This window comes from Caloenas nicobarica, chromosome 3 (genome assembly GCF_036013445.1).
Source record: "Caloenas nicobarica isolate bCalNic1 chromosome 3, bCalNic1.hap1, whole genome shotgun sequence".
Taxonomy (NCBI): domain Eukaryota; kingdom Metazoa; phylum Chordata; class Aves; order Columbiformes; family Columbidae; genus Caloenas; species Caloenas nicobarica.
The window spans coordinates 91,653,724-91,664,949 of NC_088247.1; the positions used below are offsets into that span (position 1 = coordinate 91,653,724).

At 38.8% G+C, this 11,226-nt stretch overlaps 1 protein-coding gene across 2 annotated transcripts in view; it reads left to right on the forward strand.

The window, feature by feature from the left end:
* Positions 1 to 10,950, forward strand: part of BABAM2 (BRISC and BRCA1 A complex member 2) — a 174,147-nt gene extending 163,197 nt beyond the window's left edge. For both annotated transcript variants that reach the window (XM_065630389.1, XM_065630390.1), the window contains exon 12: positions 5,839 to 10,950. In XM_065630389.1, the coding sequence (XP_065486461.1) occupies positions 5,839 to 5,902 (64 nt within the window). In that variant the 3' untranslated portion in view covers positions 5,903 to 10,950. The remainder of the gene's footprint in view (positions 1 to 5,838) is intronic.
* Positions 10,951 to 11,226: the final 276 nt, after the last annotated feature.

Genomic DNA, 11,226 nt, shown 5'->3' on the forward strand with positions numbered 1-11,226 from the left:
AATTAGAGCCTAATATTTTCAGAATTAAACAGTAGTCACAGTAGATACTAAAACATTTTAAAAGAATTAATTAGAATATTGAAATAATGGGTAGTATTCAAAGTTTGCTCTCAAAGCCAGTGTTAGGAAAAGTCCAAGTACAATAACCTGAGTCTATCTTCTGATGAGAAGAAACACAACGCATGTGCCTGATACAGTGAAAGCAAAGGCAGCCCATGTGTCTTTGTGAAAAGATCCAGATTTTTGTTCAAGGGCTTTTGTTTGCCAGTAAAGAATGTGCATGGACAGTGTACGCTGTGCTGGTAGATGTGTTGCTGTACAGCTAAGTCTGTATTTGGTGTGGACTATCAAGATTACTTTATCCCCTTCCTTTTCCTCAAATCATCTCTTGATGGAAAGGCACTTGAAACACCCACATAGTGAGCTGAAGCACATAAAACATATGAGTGCAAATAGGACTAGTGCGGATGAATTTTGAGATCAGTGTGCTGAAAAACTTGGCACTCTTGAACAAAGGAGTTTAAGGGGAACCTATTTTGTGAATGACTTAGGAAAATGATTCATCACCCCATGATGAATGTGCTTGTCTTAGACACAAAAAGCAGAAATTTCATTGGTACAGCATTTTGTATGCTTTTCTCTTTGTAGAGTTTGAATCTCTATGTTCTGCTCTGAATTTCCCACATGAAAATTTTAAGAGAAATAGAAACACCTAGATAACTCTTCTAACTTTGTTACACAACAAGCAGTAACTAGAACACCATTGTATAGTTGGTTCAGCACCAGTCAAGCAAAAGCAATAGCTACAGTGTTAGAATGCTTTCACCATAAATATATGTGAAGTGTTGTTTGATGGGAGATCATAGCTATGTAATTTAAAATCTTTACAGATTTCCAGCATAGGAATCTGAAGGCAAAAGTTATTATCAAATGGTCAATGCAGATGTTCTACATTTTAGAAACCCAGCACTAAGTTATACTAGAAAAAACATTACAATCAGAATGCAATTTCACAAAAGCATGTGAATTCCAAGTCAAGTATGTTTTTTAAGCACTGCAAACCCCGGACCCTGGGATTTAGACATATATGGGCTTCTGGAGACCTTGTCAATGTTTTATATCACTAGAAAGCGTGTAAACAAGTGTGATCCCATTCTACCTTCTTTTAGATACTTACCATCTGCAATAGCAAGACTTTCTTTCTACTGGATAATGTGTAGGAAAGATAAGTGCTTTACTCTCAGCAGATGTCCTTGAGAGTAACAACTGAAATTCAATGTACTGTATCAAGTGTATATAGTGGTTAACTACAAGGAAATGTGTTATTCTCTGGAGTACTGAAGAAAAATTTCCATAGAAACTCTGTAACTTGCTACCTTGAACTTGGAAAGTGACCATTTGAGGGAGCAGAAGCAAATAGATAAAAAACAATAGATTCTTACAGTAAGAACACTCAACAGATTTAGACATGTGTCCGTATGCGTATGAAGATTGGCACCAGCTCTAACCTGAAAATAAAGCAACTTTTTAAACACTGTTTAAGGTAAGATCCAAACCATTACAAGAGGGATGCAGAGCCATTGTACTCAACACTCATGCAAAGAATATCTATGGACTTTCTACAAAACTAGTTTCTCTGTACTTGAAGGAGCATTTTATGTGGTTCTCCTGAGCTTGATGTAAGGGCAGCGTGACACAGACCCAACAAGAACATGGTAGAGTAAAGCAGGAGAAAGAAGGAACTCTGTGTTTCCCAGGAAGGAGAAAAAGCATTGATAAAAAACCTGATTTCTGCCACATGACACAGTCTAGAGAAACCATAGATCAAATTAGCTTTTTGCATCTTCAGCGTAATTCAACAGGTACCCAACTTACTGAATTTTTTTAGTAACAGTCCTCTAGAGCTGAGAAGTGCATCTAGTGAATGAAAATATAACTTCAAAACACTTCTGAGATACTTGAAAGTATCATGTGGCAAAGTGTCTGAAAGAAAAATTGAGATATTTTTATATGAATTCCTGTGGTGTAGCACACATCAAAGTTATTGAGGGTGTAAATTTGTGTGACTAGGTTTATGTGAATAGGGTATGAGAAATTAATCTTTTTCCAAAGTTCGTGTTTACTTTCATGATTCCTCTGTGCCTGTATGTGCAGTATGCAGGAGTATGAGTGTTTCTATCAATTTAAAACCTTTCTAAAAGGAGTAATATTCCAGGTGAAAGAGGCCCTTACTATCCAGTCTATGTCAAGTGTTGCCCTTCAGAAAATGTTATATTTCTTTTATTTTGTGTAATCAATTGTGAAATAATATACCCAAGTCTTGGTCCTGTTTGTGTGGAAACGTGTACTTTGACCTCCGTGCCAGCTGGTTCATAGATGAAACGTACTGACTTGGCCAGTAATCAGTGCTTGTTCTGTTCTTCCAGAATTTCCATTTCACAGGAGATTCAAATATTTTAACGTGTGGTTTTGTCCCATGTCAGGTGAAAACAAAAAGTTCTGAAAAAAATTTTGCTTGGAACATGTGAAAAAACCCTACAGTTACTGTGACACTATAATGCTTCTGCTAGCAGTAGCACAATGCCTCCTGGAAGCAGAAATTTTAATGATTTATCCCATCGTTCTTCATGGCCTGGGTCCTCTGAAGAAACTCCTTCTGCTGTTGTGTTTATACTTATGGCTCGTGTGAGGCACCAGGGCCTTGTCTGTGTGACTAGGCACATCATCTGAGATGTTGGCCCACAGATAAGGAGGTTAATATCAAACTGGTTCTTTAGGCTCAGTTCTACAAACCAGAACATTTCATCTCAGACCAAGCCGTATTGAAGTACCTCATTCTTTTCCTTCTTTTTGTGATAAAAACTCAGTAGCATTTCCACAGAAATGCACACAACTGGGTAACAATGTAATTTTTACATTGAAAAAGTAGTATGATTTCCTTCATATATACTCAAAATAAGTCTTGTTACTTTTATACACTAGCACTTGCCTTTCCCTCCCTATATGCAATGTTCATTAATATTGAAGCTGTTTAATCTTTCTTCTCCCACTTCCTCCTCTTTCTCTTCAGTCTGTGAAATGGGCTGTGGCTGATACAGTCCTGTCAAGTATATTGTGGGGCTGGATCTCTTTGCAGAGTCTTGTTTGATTTAGGGTGGAGTGGGTAATTTATTTTTTTGTGTGTGTGATAACCATAATTATCCAAAAGTTTTTTACAAAATCTCTTTAATCTCAGATACCTAGGGTGTGTAGGAGAGGGGCAGAAATGGAGGAACTTACCCTGGGTAAACATTTGGTACTACATTTGCTTCAGTCTGGACAAGACCACAAATGATAAGGGCAAACTTAATCATGTACTTTAAAGTATGGAAGGAAAATAGTAGACATTTACAAATTACGAAGTGCTAATGGAATTTTTGTAGTGTATGGAATATCTCCAAGAGGTTCATATGAACTACCAGTGAAATAACATCCTCTTTGAAATAGTACATCTGATCAGAATGTAGGGAGATGTTAGATTTAGTTTTGCAGCAAAGGTTACAAGCTCTTCTGCAGGAATCAGTGAAAAGAAAGGATGCTGGTGTACATAAAGATGGTGTGGGTGGGTGTATGTGGAACCAGAAGTATTCGTTCTGGAATTTACCTAACAGAAAATTCATTGAAGTGCAATGCAGTAAGTGTGGTTTTAATACAAAGCATAGAAATGTTATGAAGTAGGTGTTTCAGAAAAGAAAGAAAATGTAGAAACGCACTTCAGCATATATCCCATTTAAATATTAAGATTTTTTTTACAATTTAGGAAGAGGGAAGTTTTAAGTAATATTTATCAAGTCAATAAGAAGAGCATGTGCATGGAAGAAGAGTCTGCAGAGAAGCTGTCAAAGGAGAAGGAAGAAGCTACTTAAAATAAGCAAGGAGAGGAAACGTAATTAAATGTTAGGACAGATAGTGCAAAGGGAAATAAAAGGATGATAGATCTTGGCACTGACAATGAGGAAGTGATGTTCCTTGAGCTAGCAAAACAATGTGGAGCTGACTGGGATATACATAGGCTGTAATTTCAAATGTATGCTGAAAACACACAAATCCAGCCGTGGCATTCCACTGTTAAGATCTGGTGACAGACGTACCTTCCCAGCTGGTTACGTACTCTGTGTGCCAGGATGGACAGTCACTTCTGTGGGCACAGCCGTGAGGGCTGCTTTCTGAACTTCGATTTGATAAACTAGAGTGTGTTCTTTAAACACACAGCACAATCTGCCTGTGCTGTGAAGTGTAGATGCTGGTTTTGCTGCTTTGCTTTTCTACTTCGGGCCTCAGCTCTTCGGCCCAGAAGTGCTCTTACTTTCTATTGCTCTGTGAACCTTTGGATGACATCTCGTGCGTGTTTACAGCTATTATACAAAAGCTGACTGCAGCTATCTGTTAATTCGTTTGCCAGGCACAAGTTCTCCAAGAGTGGGGCGTGTTCTCTTTTGTCATCTTGTGACATTTTTAGATGTGAGGAGGTGTAGTTGGTGTTCAGTGACTGCCAAAACTTCTATCCAAATTGTGAAATACTTATCACGATTGTGAAGATGATCAGCGTATGTTTGCTTCAGGAGATAAAGCAGCAGAGAGATCAATAATGCAATGAACATAATTCCAGTTGTTCTCACTTCAGATTTTTTTTTTCTGGTGGGGAGAACAGGAGGAAGTTCTTCTTGCATAGAAATTTGTAAAGACCAGTGATATGAACAGAAGACAAAATATTTTAAAAAGTAGACAAAGTGAAAGTTTGGTGCAGAAAGTAGTAGTCAGAATGATGAAGCAGCTTCTGATATAACTTGCCAATGAAGGGTATCATTGAGACATGTAAAACATGTTTAGTACATGGTGGAGTATTTCAGTGCAGTAAACTCAAAGGTACGGTTCCAACTCAGTTTTGGATATTTTGTTTCAGCTCATTTTACAGATTTATGAGTCACTCAGTTGTTTGTAAAGAAGGTAGACTAAGTTCCAAAATATACAAAGCACATCTTAATTTATAGAACGGTGTTCTGACTTTGAATCTAAGAAAAGGAATTACAGTTCATCCCAGGTGTTAGTATGTATTCACTACGTCTTATGTAAACTACTGCCATCGACTGTGACTCTGTATTATTGCTTTAAGGTTTCTGTAAAGAGACAGATAAAGAGCCTATCTCCTGCATGTATTCTGACTTCTCTTCATGATTTTCCTGCTGTGTTGACTTGTCTTCTTTGAGCCTGTGGTACCACACATGAAGCTTTCTTCAAACATGGTGAACATCAACTGCATCTAAAAGGCCTGGTTAAAAATTGCTGCAGGCAGTGTCATAGTCGCACCTGTGGCTCATCTAAGTGTTTCTCATTATTACAGTCATTCAAAGGTGTATTTTTCAGTCCATCATAGAGTTTATCTCTGGAGCTTTGCATTGGACAAAATCTGGACAGTTGTCCTGGTTTTGTTAAAAACAAGACCAGTTCTCTTTTAGTGAATTTTCCTTTCAACAAAGTTCTTCTAAGTAACTGCACTTTTCTGACCAGTGACAACAGTCCACCAGGCTCTTGTGAGAGTGCCAAGTTACTGATGTTGGCTGCATGAAGAGGTTAGTGGTGAGGACACTGAAGAAAGAAGTACTGCTCTGTTTAGGAAGTGTATGAACATCTGCATAAAAAAAACTTGTAAGAAAGACACTACCTGTTTATGAGATCTAATAATGGACTGAGCACAGTAACATGATGCTTCCCTGTTAAAACCTTGGCTACATACCTGCACGCTCTGTGTTCTAAGGTTATTCTTTCCTAACCACGTGTTTTCTTTTTTTTTTTCACTAGGGCCTATTTCAAAACGTTTGTCCCTCAGTTCCAGGAGGCAGCATTTGCTAATGGGAAGCTCTAGGCAGCCGCAGGCACGGAGATGACACTGGACAGATCCTTCACTCTGTGCTCGTCAGCCCACGCGAAGAACACCTGGAAGTGGGTCGGACTGTCTTAATAACGTGCATTCTTGCCTCTGAAATGGTTTTAGTAACTTCAGTTTCTGTCAGATTTTTGAAACAAAGACCTCATTAGCATGCTTAAAACAGGATATTTGATATTCATCCTGTCCCTTTGCCTCTGCTGTCACCATTCCTTTATATATCTACTGGATTAAATTTAAAAGGGCATATTTTGGTGTGATAACATTTTCTTGTGCCAACACAATATCCTGTGTGTTAGGCCTTGTTTCCTTGACTTCAGATGGTGTAAATGGGTTTATTTTTTTTCCACAGAAATACGGTGTAATTTGTATCTTTAGTTAACATTTCCAGCTTATCCTAAGAAAATATAAAACTGCCGTATGTACCAGGAATGCCTCATGGACTGTACAGTGCCATATTCTGCCTTGGAGCTTTGTGTCTCACTGTGGTTGTTATTCTCACAACTGGATATGAGTTGCACAGTTCAATTCTCAGTGCCTTTCAAGTTGGTCTGATATTTATATGGCAGGGTGTTGGAGGTTTGTTTTGTTTTGTTAATATTTCAGTTGAAAGCTCATCGTAGATGAAATGCTATGTTTTTGTGCTTTGTTTTTATTTCCAGTTGTACATTTTTGGTGTTTTTCTAATGAACTCCCCTTGCCATTACGAAAAAGTTCTACTACTTTACTACCAATGTGCAAGGAACTAGTTATATAAATCAGTATAACAAAATAAAGCTCCTTCACAAACCTGCAGTTTTTCCAAGTAAGATAAATATTGCTAAAGAGCAAACTTTCAACAAAGGAATGAATGATGTCTTGGAAAATAAGTGATGAAATTATGTAGGGCTATAGGTATTTAGCTTTAGTTCAGCATGTCTTCTCAGAAGTAATTTTAAGTGTATATAACTGGAAACATTACCTCCCCTAATTCTGAAATACCAAACGCAAAATCCCATTTATTCATCCTTTCTTTCACCCTTGTGTCAGGCGCACCAGTTGGGGCAAACTGTCATGATGTCACTTCCTAAATTAATTTGTAAATAGACCAGGGTACTTTCCAGTACGGAATAAAATTAACAGTGTATGTTGCTTATAAATGGGCTATGGAAAATGTGGCCTGCTTCTGCTAAATACGAGGAACTAAATGAATAGTATGCAGATGATACAGTGGCACTGGAAAACATCTAATTTCAAAGTATTCACTCTAACACCACTGTCTGCTTATGCAATGAAATCTCATCAAATTACTTGATTGGCAGGATTCTCCTGCCCTTTCTGAAACTTGTTATTTTACATTGAAAATAGTGCTCTGCAGTGGAATGTCCATGTAGGAAACATAGATGGATTTTGAGCAGTGAAGCTTGATAATTAAGAATTATCCAAATAATTTGCCTCTAGAAACTACAGGTATTTTTAGCTAGTTTATAGGCAAAATTTTAGATTAATACTGAAGTTCTTGCCTGGAAATGAAACTTCAAACAAATCAGAAGCCTTACTGCAGATCTAGGGAGGAGGGGGCATATTCTGTCCTGTGACCCACCCCCTCATGACTCTCGCTGTGTTATCTGGGGGCTGTAAAGGGCTCCAAAGGTCTGAATCTGAATTCCCCTCATGGAGGCATTGCATTAGGCGTTTGTGTTGAAACCAAGACCTACAGCAGATGTGGAGGGTCATGGTTTTATGTGAATAACAAAACTGTAACTGAACGACCTGAAATGACTGAAAACAGACATGGATCAGTATAGCAGGACGATCTCACATTTGCATTTCTTCAGGTAAAAGTCAAAGCCACACACAAGTATTCAAGAAAAAGTGAACTCGTGTGAATGGGGTGGGGGAAGGAGGATAGCTAATGAAAAACCTTTGTTCTTGTAGTGTTCAAAATCTGACAGAAACCATCTCTAGGATCTTCAAAAGGTAAAAACGAAACCCTCAAGTTGCATCAGTAGATTCCTGGACTCTTACATTTTATAACCTTCTGTTTGATTCAGTGTTATAGTGATTGCCCCATGAACACAGTGTTGGCTTTATGTACCTGATTGTCTAAGTGGCACTAGCATTTTTTTTAATCTTTTCAGAAGTTACCACCGTTCAAAGCCTAGCAATTGCAAAATGTTTCAAAAAGAGGTCCACTCTTCAGAATTAGTATTCATTTTCAACCAAAAATACATCCTTCACCTCAGTCCTAGTAATTCTGGACAAAGGGCTGCTTTATTATTAAAGGACTAAGAATTTTAGAAGTCATATAAGAAAAGACTTGGAGGATGTAAAAAGCCTAAACCAGCAATTCCTCATGTTGAATTCAATAGTTTCACCAACTTTTCACTAGTATATATAGAAACCAACAAATGGTTTCAGTCTAATTTTACATCACAGAATCACAGAGTGGTTGGAGTTGGAACGGACCTCTGGAGATCACCTCATCCAACCCACCCGCTAAAGCAGGTTCCCCCAGAGTAGATCGCACAGGAATGTGTCCAGGCAGGTCTTGAATGTCTTCAGAGAAGGAGACTCCACAACCTCTCTGGGCAGCCTGTTCAGTGCTGGCCCTCACAGTAAAGATGTTTCTCCTCATATTCAGATGGAACCTCCTGTGGTTCAGTCTGTGCCCATTGCCCCTCATCCTATTGTTGGGCACCACTGAAAGGAGTCTGGTCCCATCCTCTTGACACCCACCCTTGAGATATTTATAAGAATAAATAAGATCCCCTCTCAGCTTCTCCAGGCTGAACAGACCCAGCTCTCCCAGTCTCTCCTCATAAGAAAGATACTCCAGACCCCTCATCATCTTTGTAGCCCTAATATGCTACAACTGGTAGTGTTTAAAAAAAAAAAAAAAAAAGTAAAGGTTGAGAAACCGAACTGTTTGTGTTTTAAGATAAAGTCTGCAAGCTTGACAGTTTTCAGGTTAGAAGAAAAGGCATTTTTCTGACACTCAATGAACATATACCTTATTTCAAAACCACCCTGCACTCTCTGACCTGCACAGTATTTTATGGAGCCCTTCCTGATAGTTCTCCAAATGATGTTTTGTGGGTGGTGGCACTACACATGGGGTATTGGGAGGAAAGACGTGGAAATAAGTGAGCTCTTCAGGAGGAGGGTTACCATATAAATTCTGCATCAGAAACGAGAGTCGATTTGAGTAATTTTATATCGAATCAAGTATTCATTGAAGGCAATCAAGTTAGCCACTAAAGTTTTAATCTAATAAGTTGGAATTATTTCTGTTCTCTCCTGTTTTATTATAATATCCGTTGTGGCCAGTTTAATGGCAATAAGACTTTAAGCGCTTTCTTTCCTGTTATGTGATATATGCCCTTACAAGGAGCAGTCAGAGATAGGCTAGTTTCTTTGGTTTATGAGAACCACAAAGCATAGGAGAAAAATAGCGATTGTTACAAACGTATCAGCAAGCCTAAATTCTACTCTGTCATAATTTTGATTTAAAGAATGCAGTGGATCGCTATTTACTAATCTCTCTTAATGCGTAATTTCCAAAGGTCCTTAAAGTGCAAACTTCAGTCAAGCCTTTATTCATCCACGTACATAATCCACTGTGCTAGAAGTTATACCAGGTCTTTCAGATTGAAAGTTAGGCGCTTTGTGAACTTGCTGAAAAGACTGGAGAAGCAGCTAGAAGAATAAAGAAGAGTTAACTATATCATATGTAGCTTGGTTTTCACTGATCTTTCTGTTGTGCTGGTCATTGCTTTGTTGATCAGCACCTTTTGTTTGCTGAATCGGCAATGTTTTCAGTACCATCGGTATCCTTGGACATCTTCCCGTTCATATATGGAGTAGGCTTGACTCAGTTTTTGAAAATAAATCATTGCTAGAATTAGCATGGATCTCCTACGCATTGTTAGATCCTCACTAGGCGTGTTTCTTTCTGCGTTTTCATCCTGTCATCCTGTCTGGTGCTTGCAGCAATCAGCATCTTTGGTGAGTCAGTTGGGAGACAGGATTTAACAGTGCAGTGCGGTACCTTAAGTCTTACTTGAGGTATTGTACACGAAGAGGCTTCTTATCTAGGCAAGCGGGGAGTAGGTCTGGTTAGCCGCCATCGAGCAGTGCTGCCTAATATTAGGCCAGGGGTTTGGCAACGGTCAAAATCCTGTTTAAGTGGTGAGCAGGGACTGCTACTTGGGCATCCTCCTGCTATGTCAGTAGGCGGTAGAAACCTGTAGTAGCATGTGAGGGTCACCCCTGCAGGTCTGAAGTACATTTCTAATACCACGTCTGCGCGGTGGTGGTACCTGCAGATGAAGGGTCAGTGTCCTCTGTCAGTGGAGACGGGGAGTTTCTCACCTTTCCAGCTCTGTGAGAAGGGCGTGCTGCAAGCAGGTAGCCAGCTTTGGACGCGGCTTCTGGCCACGACTGTTAATTACAGCATGCTGTCCCTGCCCTGCAAAGCAAATGAAGTCTGTGACCAAACCAACCTGCCAGTGAACGCTCTTCCCTTAAATTACCTACGTCTCTGTAATTGCTGTATTGTAATGCTCATTAAACCTAAAGGTTACGCTGTTTCTTACTTCTTAAATCTTACTGAAAATCCCTCAAGTCATCTCCTTTTCAGTGTTTATTTTCAGGTGTCTGTAAGATTCTTGGACAATTTTGTTTCATACTTACTGCTATTTTTAGCAAGTTTGAGGTTTATGTTTCAACAAGGCAACCACTCAAGTGTGTGCCAGCATCATAGGGACCTCCATTAAATATGGAATTATTTGATGTAAAAATAATCAGTCTTACTGTAAAAACTGGTTTTTATTTATTAAGCTAAATATTGTACTCTCCGTAAGAGAATAACCCTGAGAAGATACTTACTGTCACTGAGAACAGAGAGGATGATCATCTTGCTGGTATTGGCTGCATTTTTTGCACTAAATCTGAGTTTGATTTGCATCTAAGCATCAGCAGGGGGAAAGTGTTTTCTCCTTTTCTGAAGGAAGCCTGCACCTAAATAAACCATTGATCAGACTATATCTTTTCCTGTTTGTACTTTGAAACAATAGGGTTTGTCCCTATGGGCAAAGCCAGTAAAAGTCTGAACAATGCACATCAACAGTACAGGGGTTTTTTAATATGTTTTTTATAGATTTCTGTAGGTTCAGAGAATAATTTGAAACCTTTCACTGGGGGAAGGTAAACAACACAAATATCAAAAACATGCAAGCAATTTTAGCTACATAAGAAATAAGACTAGCAGTCTAATACTGTGCAAGAACTCAAGGGTTCTGCCATTTATTTCTAAGCATGTG